The sequence below is a fragment of the Alosa sapidissima genome, chromosome 4 (assembly GCF_018492685.1).
Source record: "Alosa sapidissima isolate fAloSap1 chromosome 4, fAloSap1.pri, whole genome shotgun sequence".
Lineage (NCBI taxonomy): Eukaryota > Metazoa > Chordata > Actinopteri > Clupeiformes > Clupeidae > Alosa > Alosa sapidissima.
The window spans coordinates 845,952-864,656 of record NC_055960.1 but is presented as its reverse complement, the minus strand read 5'-3'; the positions used below and the strand labels follow the sequence as shown (position 1 = coordinate 864,656).

General features: G+C 41.1%; 1 protein-coding gene across 1 annotated transcript in view; it reads left to right on the top strand.

Annotated features, from left to right (window-relative positions):
* dock3 (dedicator of cytokinesis 3) overlaps positions 1–18,705 on the top strand; it is a 576,384-nt gene that overhangs the window by 247,821 nt on the left and 309,858 nt on the right. The window contains exons 24-25 of the mRNA XM_042088883.1: positions 9,158–9,328; positions 14,913–15,002. Coding sequence (XP_041944817.1) covers positions 9,158–9,328; positions 14,913–15,002 — 261 coding nt within the window. The remainder of the gene's footprint in view (positions 1–9,157; positions 9,329–14,912; positions 15,003–18,705) is intronic.

Below are 18,705 nucleotides of genomic sequence, written 5' to 3'. Positions count from 1 at the left end.
TGGTGTTGGAGAAGCTTCCTCATGAGACAATGTGCTGTGTATTGGGGGGGGGGGGGGGGTCAGTGTGCTGTAAGTATGTTGGGGATGTGTGTTGGAGAAGCTCCCTGATGAAATAATGTGCTGTGTATGTAGGGGAGAGAGGGGGGGGGGGCAGTGTACTGCAAGTATGGTGAAGGGACTTACTATTGCAAGCAGAGTACTGTATGTATGATGTATGTGAGTGATGACAGTAAAGATGTGTGTGTGGGCGGGAGGGGAGTGGAGCAGTGACTGTGTGTGTGTGTGTGTGTGTGTGTGTGTGTGTGCAGTGTGTGTGTGGGTAGGTGGGGGCAGTGTGCTGTAAGTATGTAGAGGATGTGTGTTGGAGAAGATCCTGAAGACAATGTGCTGTGTATGTAGGCAGGGGGGGGCAATGTGCAGCAAGTATGTAGAGGAGGCTTACTGTAGCAACCAGTGTGCTGTATGTACAGTATGTGTGGTGATGACAGTGATGATGTAAGTGTGTGTGTGTGTTTTTTTTGTGTGTGTTGGGGATGGGGGGGGGGGGCAGAAAGGCTAGGCAATCAAGGACATGGGTAGATAAATGGAGGAGAAATCAAAAATAATAAATAAAAAGTTCTGTGGAGATGTGCAAAAGTTGGAGAAAGTCAGATGTGTGTGTGTGTGTTTTGACGTGTGATGAAATAAGAAAATAAATAAAAAGTCTGTAGCATAGGGAGAGGGATGTAAAAGTGCTAAAAGTCATGTAGGTGTGTGTGTGTGTGTGGGGGGGGGGTCATGAGTGCTGAGGAGTGAATCGTGCAAAGTCAGTATAGTGTGAGTTCAGAGTTCGGATGGCCTGGGGATAAAAACTTCTCCTGAGTCTCTCAGTTCTGGCTTTGTGACTACATAGGCGTCTTCTTGATTTCAACGGTAGGAATAATCCATTGTTAGGATGAGAAGAGTCCTTCAGGATCTTTTGGGCTCTTAGGAGTACTCTTCTGGAATATATCTTGTAGACCAGGGAGTTGAGTTCTTATAGTACGTTCAGCTGAGCACTACCATTTCCTTGGTTTTATTGACATTCAGTGTCAAGCTGTTAGATTGACACCACTGTGCCACCTCATCAACCTGATCCAAGTAGAGCTGTTCATTGTTGTTACTAATCAGGCCCAAGATCACTGTGTCATCTGCAAACTTGATGATGGAGGTATGACTACTGTTGGCTTTGCAGTCATGTGTGTAGATGTTGTACAGCAGTGGACTCAAAACACAACCTTGGGGAGCACCAGTGCTGATGGTCAATGTGTCAGATGTCAGACCCCCCACTCTAACCACTTGTGAACGGTGAGAAAGTCAAATATCCAGTGACACAGGGTGGTGTTCAGTCCTAAGGCCTTCATCTTTGCGACCAAGGTGAGAGGTACTATCGTATTGAATGCTGAACTAAAGTCAATGAACAGCATCCTCACATAATTCCCATTCCCCTCCTCGAGGTGAGTTAAGGTGGTGTGCATGAGGTTTGAGATGGCATCCTCTGTAGACCTGTTGGCTCTGTAAGCAAATTGGAGGGGGTCGAAGGAGGCAGGGAGGGATGAGCAGATAATGTTTTTCACAAGCTTCTCAAAACACTTCATCACTGTAGACGTCAGGGCTACTGGGCGGTAGTCATTCAGACATGATGGACTTTTGTTTTTCGGTACTGGAACAATAACAGACTGCTTGAGGCAAGTAGGAACTGTCTCTTGAGCCAATGCTGTGTTAAAGATATAAGTGAACACAGGAGCTAACTGAGCAGCGCAGGATTTCAAAACCCTGTTAGAAATTCCATCCGGTCCAGCAGCTTTTCTACAATTAACCCTCCTAAAGGCATTGCTCGACTCACATCCAGACCATCGGTTTAATAATTGGGTGACCTGATCTATCAAGGGGTCGTAGTTTGATGAGATTATTTTATTGAGATCTGGAGTAATTTTAACACCCAGATATTTGAAACCTTCACTAGTTGTTGTAAAAGGTGTTGTTACTGTGGGGTTCTTCCTCTCTTCCTCATTAAGAAACATTATACAGATTTAGAATTATTAATTTCATAACCAGAAAATTTTCCAAAGTCTTCTAATAATCTTGTCAGGTTTTGGATGCTCTTGTTTAAATCTGTCAAAAATGTCATCTGCAAATAAAGAAATAAGGTGTTCTCTTCCTCCAATTCTTATGCCTGATATACCTTCATGTGTTCTCGCCGCTACAGCCAGAGCTTCTATTACTAATGTAAAAAGTAGTGGTGATAAAGGGCATCCCTGTCTGGTTGATTGCTGTAGGTTAAATGGTTTTGAAACATTGTCATTAGTTAGAATTTGTGCTGTAGGATTTGTATATAGTAGTCGAATCCATTGGAGGAATGACTCACCGGACCCATATCTTGGAAGTAATTCTAGGAGATAGTTCCATTCTATTCTATCAAATGCTTGTTGTGCATCTAGAGATAACATTGCAGTGTCTTTAGTGTTATGTTTTTCATATAATATATTCAGGACCCGCCTGATATTGTGATATCCCTGTCCATTTCTAACAAAACCTTGTTGATCATTAGTTATTAATTTAGGTAAATATTTGTCTAGTCTCCTGGCAAGAGCCTTACATAATATCTTAGTGTCACATTCCATGAGACTTACAGTATTCCCCTGTAGGAGGAACATTCAGTTGGGGGTTTGTTAGGTTTTAATATAAGAGTTACAGTAGCTATTCTCAATGAGTCTGGCAACATTCCCAATTCATATGACTCATCATATGACATGTCTAGAAGAGGCTGGACCAATTTACTTTTAAATTCTTTATAAAAGAATCTGGCCCAGGTGCTTTACCACTAATCATGTCACCTATAGCCTCTAAAAGTTCCTCTATTGTTAGTGGACTATCCAGCATTGTTTTATCCTCCTCTGATAATGTCTGCAATTGTAATTGGTCAAGAAAAGTGTTTTGAGCTTCTTCATTTCCATTATATTCTGATTTGTACAGAAGCTTGTAAAATTCTCTAAAATTATCATTTATCTCTGTGGGGTCAATTGTTAAGTTGCCGTTTTGCCATCTTGATACTATGAATAGTTCTGTCAGCCTGTATTTTCTTAAATTGTCAGACCAGTAATTTGCCATCTTTTTCTCCTTGATCATAATATGCTTGTTTAGTCCACATTAAATTCCTAGCCACTCTCTCAGCTGTCAGTTTATCATATTTAGCGGTCATGGCATTTAGGTTTTGTAATTTTTTAGGATCTTTGTCATGATAGAATTCACTCTCTATTTTTTTTATTTGTTTTTCTAATGACTGTATTTCTTGTCTGTATTGTTTATTTTTGTTACTAGAGTAGCTTATAATTTATCCCCTTATGTAGACCTTGAAAGCTTCCCATCTAATACTAGCTGTAGTTTCATCCCTATTTAATTCAAAATACATGTGTATAGAATTTTCCATAAATTTGACAGTCTGGATCCTTCAACAAAAATTATTGTAGTCTCCATCTTTTTGGACAATACCCAATCTTTCCCAAAAGGACTTCCATAGACACTGCTGCATGATCACTAATTACAATGCTATTATACCAGCATTTTTTAACCTGAGGTTGTAATTCTATAGATATAAAAAAATAATCAATTTGTGAGTGAGTTTTATATGAGCTAGAGTAACATGAATATTCACGGTTGTTAGGATTACTAACCCTCCAGATGTCATATAATCTAAGGTCTTGTATATAATTATGTAATATATTTCTGGTTCTTGAATGTGTGCTGTCAGTTTGAGTAGATCTATCTAAAACTGGGTCTAGGGTACAGTTAAAGTCTCCTATGATGTACTGTATAGGCCCTCCAGAGTAGACACAGTTAAGAATATATTTTCAAAAAAGGACTGGTCATCATCATTGGGACCATATATATTAATACGGTTTAGTTTTTGTGACATGATACTGACTTGTACTATAATGTATCTCCCATTTGGATCTCTGATGAGTTTTGTTGTCTGGAATGGTATCGATTTGTGTATAAGAGTAATAACCCCTCTAGCCTGACTACTAAGTGAAGCATGAAATACCTGACCAGGCCATCTTTTGGTTAACCTTTGCATATCTGTTGCGGTCAGATGTGATTCTTGTATGAAAACAATCTTAGATTTTAGGTCTTTTATCCTGTTTAATACCCGTTTTAATTTATTTATTTTCCTCAATCCCCTAACATTCCAACGTGTTATGTTAGCTATTAAACTATTTTCCTGTTTAGTCTTTTCCATTTAAATATGTCTCCGACTGGGACACTAGTAATTTAAATAAAAAGAAATAAAATAAAATAAGAAAAAAGGGAAACCCTATTAGAAAGATGCAAGTTTACACACACACTCAAACACTCACACACACCAAACACTAAACCCGAAATAAACAACCCCTCACTGAACATTGGCATTTCCATTGTGAAATGCCTACCACTCCCACAGATTCAAAGTGGATTTGGAGAACGCTGATCTACAGTTTGAAGATCAACTATCAGCGTGAACACACAGCCCTCCAACCATATATCCAAAAACCGTGTTACGTTTGCATAATGAACCCTTATAAAAATGTCACTTATTTTAAAGACTTGCTTTCAACATGTAGTTTTATACTAAAAAGTTGAAATGAAATGAAATTAATTGTAGCCTTTGAACAACTGTAATCGGGTGAAACCCCCGTCGGATGCGTATCGTCTCTGCGGAGAGGTCTTGAGCAAATGTAATCTTGGCCCCATTGTGCTTGACTTCTTGTTTTCTTGTCATCCGGTATACAAGTTCCTTGTCTTGGAAGCTTGGAAGCGCTCTGTTTTGGTTTGGCTTCCTTGAGGCCAATGTGCGATGAACCCGCTCCAGTACAAATGTCTTTTCAGGTGGCAATTCCAACCATTTTGGCAGCATGTCCGTCATAAAGTTGAGGAGTGTTTGGTCTCCCTCTCCTCCTTCTTTTAAACCAAATATGCGCAGATTCTTTCTCCTTCCCCGGTTCTCTAGGTCATCAGTTTCTGCCTCAAGGAAAGTGATTCGCTTGGTAGCTGCTTCCAAAGCTGTCTCGACTTTTTCCCTCACGGTCTGGTCAATGCGAGTTTCGGCTTCTTCGACACGTGCTGTTTTTAGTCAAAACGTCTTGTTTCATCTCTGTCACTTTCCCCTCCAGAGCAGTCAAAGCATTTGACATTCCGGCCAGTTTTGTGTCAATATTATCCAACTTTGTCCTAAAGTCCGACCGTTATGATTTTAGCTCACTTAGCACCCCCATACTAGCATCTGTTTCTGGCCCACTGGATGAACTCGGTTGAGAAATTTTACTTTGTCTGCGTCCACGGCCAAAAATATCACACTGCTTAACTGCCGTCGACTTTGACATACCTCACTGCGTCTTTATGAAGGGTTGTTGAAAGCTTGTAAGGGTATTTTTTAAAGAAATATAGTTCACGGTTTCGGAGCTTCTCAACTAAGCTGCCATCTTGGTCACGTGACCTCCGGAAAACCACCGTGACTACAAAGTTTTATTTTAGCATGGGTTTCCTCCGTAAAAGAGACCTGCATGTAACTTCACAGCATGCGGTTAAAATCCTTAAATTCACGGACGTGTTTTGGCTTTATATTTTTGGCAAAAAACGTCGCTCTTAACAGCCGCCAGTCTTTGAGAAGACGTGCAATATCCACTGGAATATTCTTTCTTTCTATTACACCTGCCAGGGAATCCGTGTTATCGTAACACCCCCAATTATCACCACTTTTGTTCAGAAATTCTAAAACAACAATGTTTTTTAACACTTCAAAATAACATTTGCTAAATGAACCTTACATTTTTCAGTAGCCATAGGTGTGTAGATTTGAACAAAATCTGGTTTGGTTCTTAACGGGAGCATTTACTGCCTGAAATATCCAATTTTGTTTACCACGCTTGGAGTTATAGTGCTGGGCCCAGTTCCCCGAAAGCATCTTAAGCCTAAGAGCGTCGTAAAGTCCCTCTTACGAACGTCTTAAGATTTGCCGACTGTTTCCCGAAACCATCGTAGCTTAAGAGCGTCGTGAAAACACTCGTAGATCTACGAGTGCTCCAGAGTACTCGTTACCGGCTAAGAGCGTCTCACTGAGGTCACCAACAGGACATACAGAGGAATTACAACTTAAAATACATAATACATCTTACGTTCCCATTCTTTATTGTGTTTACCTGTGATGAATCAGATTTTAGCGTGCAAAATAGCCTACATTTAATGGTCATAATAATGTGATGAAAAGCGGACAAAAATGCAATCAAGTTATGAAACGAGACGTTGCCAGAATAGTTTGACATTATCTTTGCTAAGTGAATATTTTATTAGGCCTATGAGGTAAAAAGCAGAGAAAGCAAAATGTGGTGTAGTCTGTAGCCTACTGCATCAAAATCTAAGCCTACACATTTCCTCTCTTTCTTACTCGACTTCTTTCTTATCTTCAAACGTGTTCTTAAGTGACACCGCGAAAAAATATTGCATGGTGCAACAATCTAATCTTAAAATAATTACAATTATTTATGTCTCTGTGTGGTATATAACCTACTTGGGATGCTTATATGCAAAAAAGTGTTTCTATTTTCGTATTGATGTGAATTAATGTGTAGATCCGAAGTTTAAATGGTAGACCTATAGCTGTGACGTGCAGTCACCTGACATCACCGTCAAATCAGAGGATATTTCAGAACTATTAACGTGGACAGCTCCCCTTAAGAGCGTCTTAAGAGCAGTGCACGCGCGTTCACGCTACGAGCATGTTCGGGAAACAGTCGGAAAAACCAAACGAACGATCGTAAGATGAATCGTAGAAAACCCTCGTAAGAGCGTGTCTCCGTCGTTATCGGGAAACTGGGCCCTGGCCTGATGGGTTGCCTATTTACGCCGTTTTAACGGCACATGAACGGTTAGACCGGGAATTCTCGTCATGAAATAAAAATTCCACTGGAGCTCCAAGCGGTTGTGTACCAGCCTTACAACACTGTTTACAGCTCTTCGAGGCAAGGTAAAATGTCATTTTTGGTACATAGCTAATTTAGATACACCTATGGGTGGGTGGTTGCGTTTCTTTAGGAGTCCGATGGATATTAAGTGACACATACACGCAAGACGGCGGAAATACGGGACCGACGGTATAGGGGGAGTTCCGATATGTGGCTAAGCTGCTGTCTAGCAGGTAAAACACGTTTAAATGGCTATATTTATTTTTACATTGTACATGACGTTGTCTTAGGTCTGTGCCTAAGCCCTACGCTCAGGAACATCTTAGGAACATCAGTGATAACATGGGCCGAGGGAGATAGCATGACGTTGTCTTAGGCCTGTGCCTAAGCCCTGAGCTCAGGAACATCTTAGGAACATCAGTGATAACATGGGCCGAGGGAGATAGCATGTTGTTCTGTTCGGGCTAGTATTTCCATCTGGTCAGAGCCGATTTTGTACACTGGTTGGCACCTGCCACATTGGCATGATTGACATTTGTATGTTTTAGTATAACAGGCTTGGTCTTAGGTTTGGACTCTGAGACAGATCGAGGAAGCAACTCGAGGAGCATCTTCTGTCGTAAAGCTCAAGTAGCCCACTTCTAATAACAACCACAACTGTTAGACTGTGCACAGTTTTAATGTTGGAGACTTAGCCTGTGTTCTGTTATTCATTGTTTTACCATCTACAATAAATCATCATCTAATCACCGAACCTGATCCAGCCATCAAGCTTTATTGACCATCTTCAATACAGACATTAGAACTAAAACACAACGCAACACCAGAGAATCCAACATTTGGTACCGTGACCCAAACGCTAGAGGAGAAGAAAAACGAGAACCCAACAATAGCCAGAGAGCAACGATTTCATAATGTCACCTCACATTACATTTGTCAGTAACGAGTAGTGTAACTCAGTAATCTAAATTCAGTAATCACACTACAGTTACTAAAAGTGTGTGAGCAAGAATTACTTTATTCTCCTATTTGAGATTCTCCTATTAGGAAATAGGAAGGGGTCATCCCTATGTTCCCCAGGTCCTACTGTATGTTCCCCGGGTCCTATGTTCCCCGCTCGGGGTTAGGGTTAGGGTTATGGTTAGGGTTTTAAAAAAGGGTCCTATGTTCCCCGGTCCCATACAAAGCTGGGAACATAGGACACTGGGAACATATGTATATGCGCACATCTTCTGGGAAGGCGACAATAACATTTGCAAAAAACAAAACCCATCGGAGTATTTGTTAGCTTAATACTGAGCGGGAAACAGTGCACAACTAACTAATGCCTAGTCTGAATTCACATCACGAATTGCCTCCAAAAAATGTCAGGGTGTTATACAAGCTAGGACCACCACTGTTTTCAATGTGAACAAGAGCATCTTAAAGACAGAAAGTATGCAACTCGTGAGCGCACTTCAATTAATTTTTTTTGCAAGTTGCGTGTGTGTCACCATTCAACATTGCGAGGGAGGGTGCGCAAGCATGGCAGCAGTGCTTCCATAAAGCAATTTGAATTTTTAAAAGCAGCACTGTGGTGACGTGTTTGTGAACTTGAAGGCAGCTTTCAGTAAGACAAAACAATTATTAGCTATCTGTAAGAAATATCTGGTAGGCCTACAGCGTAACCTGGGTTGTAGAGTGTACCGGTAGTAGACTAGATTATGCTACCTAATGTTTCATACGTCATAAATTAAATAATAAATAAAAGGGGGCATATCAATAACAGTGTCCATAGAAACATTTCAATGCAGTAACACAAAAGTAATGTAACATGTTACTTTCCATTGAGAGTAAAGAAGTAATGTAAGGGATTACATTTTTTTACAGTAGCGAGTAATGTGTAATACATTACTTTTTTTGAGTAGCGACCCCAACACTGCTGTGGACATGTAATTAGGTTATGGGCTTTCTACAGGAATATGCCAAGTTTGATATGGAATTGGGTACTAGTTACTTTTTATTTCAGTACTTTTCTGGAAGAAAATAGGCGTTATTTTCAATGACTGTTGTGATGCAGATGTAAAGCTGTCCAGTGGCAGTACGAGTGCAGTAAATTAAAAGTCAAATGAATTAGTATTCTTCAGTTGTATAGGGAACTGTTCTGATGTTCTAGGAATGATTTCTCTAAGAATGCTATTGAAACCTTTCATTTCCACTAGGCTTTGGAATACCTCTTCAAATTCATTGTGCGGTCACGCATTCTATACTCTCGTGCAACCTGTGGAATGGAGGAGGACCAGTTCCGTGCCAGTATTCAAGAACTTTTTCAGTCTATTCGCTTTGTGCTCAGCCTGGACAGCCGCAGCTCAGAGACTCTAATTTTCACTCAGGTGAGACCCAAACCTTGTGTCAAAATGTTATAGAATATCTGATGCATTGCTTTATAGTTGGTAAAAAACCTAGAGAATTTCTTAGCATGATCCTTATTTTGCTCATGGTCAATTTCATGTGTGTGTATCAACATCCCTTACTACTGATGTTTATCATCACATAGGAAATTAATTTTGTGTTTTTTTCAGCTTGTGGCCCTTACACCAAGCACTTAAGTAATAAATGCCATGAACAACATAGATTACAATAATATTATTGAGTGTTGCACAATTATGCATAGATATTCATACATTCCTTGTCATGCAGCAATGAGATGACAACTAGTGAATTTCTGAATTTTAGAGGTTGGTGACAGTACATTTACATTTAGGGCCCTATCGTGCACCCGGCACAAAGTGCGACATAAGTCTTATTCATATCGCCATGCGCTCCACTTTTATGAGACCTTGCGCCCAGTGGCGTAATGATTTTAGAGGGTGTAAGATAGCGATTTTTGGATCATGATCAGACCACACCTTATGTTGTTAATTGGCACTGGGCGCAATTTTTAATAATGACGCTAATGAAGCTATATAACTTTCCTTTGTTTCTGTTTATTATTATTTAGTATTATTTGGAAGGTCAGCTTTACTAATTGGAGTTTGGATGTGCATTAAATAAGGTTATTTTTATTTATTTTTTTTTGTAAAAAAAAGGGTAAGGCTATTTGCACCCCTGGTACAATTAGCAGTGTATGCTATTCGTACCCTGGTGCAATTAGAAGTGAATTCTATTCGTACCCCGGTGAACACAGCAATGTGTCCTATTAGAACCCCGTCTGGTACAAATATCATTGGATGCTATTCGTACCCCGGTGCACACAGCAATGTGTTCTATTAATACCCCGTCTGGTACAAATATCAGTGTATGCTATTTGCACCCCTGTGCATTTATTCTGGCATATTGATCACACAATGTAATAATAATTTTTAAAAAAAACAAGCAACATGTTTTTTTGTTGTTACGTAACAGGGTGTGAATTGCTCAGCTGTGTAATAGACACTCTGAATAAGGTCTCATGCTGTTTGCATCAATGTATAGTTAGAAGTGGATGATATTCGTACCCTGGTGTATATAGTACTGTATGCTATTTTGAGTGTTTTGAGTCCACTGCTGTACAACATCTACACACATGACTGCAAAGCCAACAGTACCTCCATCATCAAGTTTGCAGATGACACAGTGATCTTGGGCCTGATTAGTAACAACAATGAACAGCTCTACTTGGATCAGGTTGATGAGGTGGCACAGTGGTGTCAATCTAACAGCTTGACACTGAATATCACTAAAACCAAGGAAATGGTAGTGGATTACAGAAGGCAGCAGCAGAGCTACAGTTACACCCCACTAATGATCAGCGGGCAACCTGTAGAGAGAGTCACAAGTTTTAAATACCTTGGTGTCCACATTACTGAAGACTTAACATGGACTGTTAACACTCAATATGTTCTGAAGAAGTCCAGACAACGACTCTACTTCCTTCGTCAGCTAAGGAAATTCAAAGTTTCTACATCCATCATGAAGGCCTTCTACACTTCAGCGGTTGAGAGTGTTCTAACTGGTAGCATCATCACCTGGTATGGGAACTCCACAGTTAGAGATTGTAGTACTCTGCAGAGAGTAGTGCGCTCAGCTGAACGTACTATAAGAACTCAACTCCCTGCTCTACAAGATATCTATTCCAGAAGAGTACTCCTAAGAGCCCAAAAGATTCTGAAGGACTCTTCTCATCCTAACAATGGATTATTCCTACCGCTGAAATCAAGAAGACGCCTATGTAGTCACAAAGCCAGAACTGAGAGACTCAGGAGAAGTTTTTATCCGAACTCTGAACTCACACTATACTGACTTTGCACACATTCACTCCTCAGCACTCTCAAACATTTCCCAACTCTGAACTCACACTATACTGACTCTGCACTCATTCACTCCTCAGCACTCATGACCCCCCCCCCCCCCCCACACACACACACCTACATGACTTTTAGCACTTTTACATCCCTCTCCCTATGCTACAGACCTTTTATTTATTTTCTTATTTCATCACACGTCAAAACACACACACACATACACACACACACACACATATCTGACTTTCTCCAACTTTTGCACATCTCCATAGAACTTTTTTATTTTTGATTTCTCCTCCATCTATCTACCCATGTCCTTGATTGCCTAGCCTTTCTGCCCCCACCCCCCACCCCCATCCCCAACACACACACACTTACATCATCACTGTCATCACCTCACATACATACAGCACACTGCTTGCTACAGTAAGCCTCCTCTACATACTTGCTGCACACTGTCCCCCCCCTCCCTACAGCCACAGCACATTGTCTTCAGGATCTTCTCCAACACACATCCTCTACATACTTACAGCACACTGCCCCCACCTACCCACACACACACTACACACACACAGTCACTGCTCCACTCCCCTTCCGCCCACACACACATCTTCACTGTCATCACTCACATATATCATACATACAGTACTCTGCAATAGTAAGTCCCCCCCCCCCCCCAATACACAGCACATTGTCTCATGAGGAAGCTTCTCCAACACACATATTGCACACGGCCCTCTCCCCACATACACAGCACACTATCCCATCTCCCCTGTCATCCCCCCAACACACACACCAAGACCCCTGGCAGTTGGGTTAGCCCCTTGAGCCGTGGATCTGCCCAAGGTTTCTTCCTTGGTAAGGGAGTTTTTCCTTGCCCCTGTTGCTCTTGGGTGCTCCTTGTTGGTGCCCCCCACCCAATCCCAATTCTCCCCCACCTTTCTTATGCAGCCCTTGCCACTTAATCTACTAAACCCCTTCAACTGCACTTTTTACTTGTTTCTTGTTCAAATTGCGCGCCTTCTCTCCAGAGACGTTGGTACACATGCACACTCACTCTGCCAAAACACATCAGACAGGAATCGAACCCCGGTCTCCCACGTGTTAACCAATGTCTGTGACCACTGCACTATCTTCTTCCACAAGCAGATGGCGTTTGCAGGTAAACTTATAGTTTATAGGCCTGAACGTCATATTCACGAAATTTCTGTTAACTAACAAACTGACGGTTGTATGTGTTCACTGAACCAAGATTATGAAAATAAAACACAAAGTTTCAATCTAAAACTTAATCTGAACAGATATTAGTGTCGAAACCTTTCAGAATTCTTCACTTTCTGCTGACGAAAAAACAAATGTCCGCCATGTTTTTTGTGCACGTGAGCAACGTCTTTTTGTTGTTATGTCACAGGGTGTGAATAGCTCAGCTGTGTGGCCAAGGCTATTCGTACCAGGGGTGTAAATAGACACTGAACTGACCATGTCCGAGAGTTCACAAACTTTCAAGCAGCACACATACATTGTTATACATTGTTTTTCAAGACGGCCAGCCATGCTGAATTGTTTTTCTCAGTTGAGAGTTATATCAGGACATATACATACCGGTGATCAAATTAGCTGACGCATGCATTGGCCCATGAAAAATAGAGCTTAAAGATTTTTTGACCTTAAAATAACATTTCTAGTATATTTTTGATGGCATATAAACTCTTAATAGGGTGAACAACACTTCTGCCGCTCTCTGAGCAGGTCTTATCGCTTGTAAATCAGCCATACTGTAGGAACTGGGAGTTGAATGTGCGGGTAGGGAAACTGCCCCCGGAATCGAAATGGAAAAGTGCTGCTATGCTACATGAATTCGGATCAGATCTCTTTCTACAGACTGCTGTCAGTGCATTCCCTCTATATTTTATCAGAGTTATGTTTACTTTGTTGCAAAAGACACATATTAGTTTGTTTATTATTGTGCTTTTCAACTGTAGGGGTACCCCGAGAGCAAATCTTCTGTAGTGCTGCTTTAAATAACCTGAGCTTTCTCAAGAAATAGATTCTGATCTGCCCCTTCTTGTATACAGCCTCAGTGTTGTACTTCCAATCCAGTTTATTGTCACTGTGAACACTCAAGTATATGTAGTTCTCTACAACCTCTACCTCTTCACCCAGGATTGAGATGGTATTTAGCTCAGGTTTGCCCTCCTTAAGTCCACCACCATTTACCTTGTCTGATCCACATTCAATTAATTTGACAATTGAAAAGACATTACTCCTGTACCATGTCACAAAGCGGTCCTGTACTCCGTCTCCTCACCATCACTGACACACTCCACAACTGCAGAATCATCTGAAAACCTCTGCTGGTGACATGAGTTGTAGTGGAAGTCTGAAGTGTACAGTGTGAAGAGAAAAGTCGACAGCACAGGAGACCTGCTCAGACACACACCTTTTCAGTCGCACAACATGTGGTCTGTCAGTCAGGTAATCAATAATCCATGAAGTTGTGGAGGTGTTTACCTGCATCCTTTGCAGCTTCACATGTAGCACCATAGACTGTATGGTGAAGCACTTCAAATCAAAGTCAAAGAACATGATCCTCACAGTACTGCCAGTACTGTCCAGGTGAGAGTGCATTCTATGGAGCAGGTAGATTATGGCATTCTCAACACCCACCTCTGGGCGGTATAAAAACTGTAATGGGTCCAGGTATGTAGACACCCTCCCCTGGCTGCCACTAGTGGATGGCACTGAGTGTTCCTTTTGTGTTTGTCTTCTCGTGGAGTTTGCTTCTCTGTGTATCCTCTGTGCTTTTGTATTTGTAAATTGTAAAGTTTAATTCCTTTTCAAGTAAAGACTTTGACTTAAACCTGCCTTTGCTACTGGTTTCTATTTTCTGCACTGCGGCAGCAAATATGAAAAACCAGTTTGAAATGAGATTAGTCACAGCAGGAATTTGAGGGTGAGCACAGTCTCAAGATTCACAAGACAAGACATAATTGTATAAGATGTGTTCTTTCCTACTGTCTATACCCACGTTCTTTTTTTTATATATATATTTTTTTTTGGGGGGGGGGGGGGGGTGGGGGGGGGCTTTGCCTTCAATGTGACAGGATAGTGGAGAGTGACAGGAAGCGAGTGGGAGAAAGAGCCGGGGCGAGGTCCAGAAAGGACCAGGGGTTGGGAATCAACCCGGGTCGCCGGCGTACGGTGCAGGTGCCCCAGCCAGCCGCACCACGGCCAGGGCTATACCCACGTGCTTGAGTTGGGTATTTGAATGTAATGAGAAAAATAAGTGTGCAGACACAGCTGATTATTAACAGTTAGCTAAAATATGAATGCATTATTATTTCTTCATTTTGAAAAATGTGAGGCCATCAGAGAAGGCTTAGCAGCCCCTAATAATCCGCCACTGTATTTCAGGAATTATGCTCATAACCCAGGCCATCTAAATGATGATATGGTACTATGATATTCGGTGAGAGCTTGGGGTTATGTCACTTTCAGTTGTCTCAAGTTTAGTCCTGCATAGTCAGATACATTACATATGTACATTGATAGAAATCACTGAAATTGCTGGTCTTCTTGTATCTATGCACATTCATTTTCTACAAACCCACACACCCAATGCACAAGATGAAATAGCATCTGTCTTTCTTTTGGCTGGTGTAGAGTAACCTGCCAACTGTCCCCCCCCCCCCAGGCCCCTCAGCCTGCCCATGGACCACCAGCAGGCTCGCTCAGTTGTTCTCAAGCGTGGGCCTCAGCATCCCCACGTCCCACTTCTCTTTCTGTAAGTATAGATACCCCCCCCCTTAAATCACTAGATCCTCTTTTTTGTGCCCTACTCTCCCCGTCAAGCTTGTGCCTCCTACAGCTCCTGGTTTCTTCAAGTTTTATTCCAGATGTCAGAATAAATTTCCTAATAAACAAGTCGTCGGTTTAAAGTGGAAATGAAGCAGTCAAATAAAACAGATGTCTATAGCACTAGTTAAATATTTAAATATACCATAAATACAAATAAAGTCAGAAATATGACCCGTTATTCAGAATAAAGCACAAACAAGTTGCATTAATTTCAGTTGTGCGCCGCCATCTTTGTTTTCAGAAAATGATGACGTCACAAGAATGGTTGGTACAACATTCTATGCTGTTTACACAGCTGCTGTCATAGCCTCACAGTTAGATACTGCCTCAACAAAATGGATATGGACGAATGGGATAGACCCACCAATGAGGACAGGCATCCAATTGCCTATGCTTTTGAGCCAGTAAGAGCAGTGGGAGTTTTAGTGCCCCCCACAGAGCCTGACTATGGAGGAGAAATAGATGATCGAGAGAGAGGTGTATCTGAGCGCACAGAAAACCATCGGTGGTGCTTATGTGGGGGTTGTGTCCCTATGTTCACTGACATGGCACACATGGAGAGTGTCTGCTGCTAGGAAATGGACCTGGGACATCTCATCCAAAATAACAGATATATCACGTCCAATCCTACGTGCCATATGCTATCATTAAAGCGAGACGTTGGAGGTCGCAATGCGGTCGCTGAGGGACATCCGAGCCGAAACACTGGAACGCCCAAAAAACAGCAGTTAACCAACTAACACACTCTTGATAGGTTGTGCGGAGGGGGTAGGCTAGGGGACTACACTGATCACCTGAGACTACACTCATTTTTACACCCATACTCAGTTGTTCTGCAATGTATTATCATGGTAGAAGCTGCGATACAGTACTAGCATAGCATACATATAATAACAAGCACATACTGTAACTAGCATAGCATGAACCCTAAAATCTATGGTTGCTACAAGCGGCACATCCGTGCATTTATTTACTTAAAGTGAACAGCTTGTTATTTTATGTCAGCTTACATAAACAAATAAAAACTCAGACGCCTAGCCTACAGTCCATAAACTACGTCTACCCACAAAACCATGCCTGTCACAATCACAGACCTAGGCTACTACAGAGTAGCCTACACAAGTCAGACGTAGGCTAGCGTACCCACAACAGGTTCTTACCAGGTTCTAGTTCAAGTCTGTGCAAATAGTTTCCACTACTACTTGAGCGAAACAAATGCAATCATCGATAGGCCTACTATTCAATCACAAAAAGAAACATCTTACTCACAAATGAGAAGTTCGCTCCCCCGAGTTTATTCACCAATTCATCAACGATGCAACTGCATTTTCAGGTCGCGGTAATCCACAAGTTGTGCGAGAACATCCAAACACATTATTGCAACTGAAGTTAAATCTAATTAAGTACTGTCTCTGATAGGCCTACAGGCTACATTACAGCAGCCCTTGTTCTTGTACAAAAAACAAAAACAAACATCAACATAATTTGCGTAGGCATATTGAAATAAAGTGAACGTCCGCTAATGGATAAAACATCCACGAACAAACGCTAACCATTCTGATGACGTAGCGTCTGCATTTTTAAAACATGGCCTCTCCCTAGTGGCGAAAGTCATTATTGACATGTCATTTTACAGTGAAACTACTTGAATATCTGGTTTAATGAAAATCCATGTATCTTCAAAAATGAAAAAGCATCCAAAAATGGTCACAGTTCTCACTGCTTCATTTCCACTTTAAATTTGTACTAAATATGAAGTTTGAAGGAGAGGGAATCTCAAGGAGGTGGAGTGATGCATCCCTTAACAGCATATATGTGAACAGAGACTTGTAAAAAATACCAACCCCACCCCAATACCACTATCAGCAAGTGTAACCCACCTTACCAACCAACCAGTCCATCAATAGTAAAGCCTTACCTCTTCTTTCCTCTGTTTGTATTGATGTGTTTCTCACAGACTTCTCCTTCACTCTGGTCTCCTTCACTTGTTTGGTCATGGCTCGCCTCCTTGTTTGTTGCTCACAAATATATGGACTACTGAAATGGAATGGCCTTTTTTTACAGCCCAATTTTTTTACAGCTGTTCTTATATTGGGAACATTAGCAAGTAAGACTTGTCACAACTGGGTTTGACAGGTTTGTAGTACCTAGTAACAGGCCTGCACATAAATCTAATGACTATCATTATGGCCACCTTAACATTAAAATATACCACAAACTTAAAGGTATACTATGCAGGTTCAGGTATTTTTGGCGACTGTAGAGCTCCCCCTAGAGTTGCAATATATTTATAATTTACTCTGCCGTTGTAAATAGCCTACTTCTTGTGGCTTGTTCCCCATGTACACAATGAAAATGCTATTGTTGTGGAGGTGAAGGATTAACAACAGGCAAAAACTATCTCCAAAGAGCTATATCTACTGACAAGGTAATGTTTTACAATTGTCGCGAGATATCTTCAGGCCACTGTTCTTGAAGTTGCATGGCTGGTTCTCTCGTTAGCGACTCACTATGTCTATGCTGTATGGCTATGCTAAGTGAACGATTCCCCTATTACAATTTGTTTACCATCAAACTGGCTTCGTAAAGGTTATATTAAGGTGAAAATATTGCATAGAATTTAATAAATGTGTACATTTTTGTACAACAGCTATAGGCTATACCCTTTGTTTTTAATGTCCTCCTAATACTGTTATCATATTCAATTCTTAATGTCCATTCTTGCATCGACCCTTACTAAACCCTTCTCAACTCTAGGACCAAAGTAACCCCATATAATCAGTGACTGTGGAAGCTTTCTTGTTTTCTTCAGGCATCTTTACATTTTTCATTGGAACAGCACTAAACAAAAGTTCCAGCATTATCTCTTTGCAAACAGTCTGGATCTTAATCCTATTGAAAATTCATGGTAAAACTGAAGAAAAAGCACCATCCTGTAAAGCTGATCTGTCAACCGCTGTTTGACAAAGTTGAAACCTGATGAAGAATGCTGTTCTACATTAGTGAAGTCTATGCTTCAGATAATACAAGCAGTCATAAAAGTCAGAAGAGGTGCAACAAAGTACTAATTATTAGTGGTGTCAACAATAATCGATTCGGCGATGCATTGCAATGCGGAGCATGCACGATTCAGCATCTGACATTTCGGAATCCAACAAAGCACCGACGAGGTGCGTTTGTGAAATGTACATATTTCATGCGTGTGCTTATTTGTTTATGTATTTTATTTTCTGGTATATTTACTTGCTTGGCCAGGTGGGGGCGCAATGAAAGGCAGGCCCATTGGGTGTCGTCATAATCATAATATATATTAACCTGAGAAATTTCAGACCATTCATTTTAAGCAAAGAACATTTCTGATACACTTTTTGGTTGGCCAAATGGTGGCGCTATGTTAGGCCTGTGAATTATGCATGTGAATATCATCACAATAATGATATCCAATATTTTATAAAGTTTCAGATCAATCACTTAAGGCATTTTCCATTTCTGGCACATTTCTTGCTTGGCCAGGTGGTGGCGCTATGCCAGGCAGGCCCATTGGGTGTCTGGATATCATCATAATCATGATATCTATTAACCTGAGAAGTTTCAGACTATTCATTCAATGCACTGTGATTTATGGCACA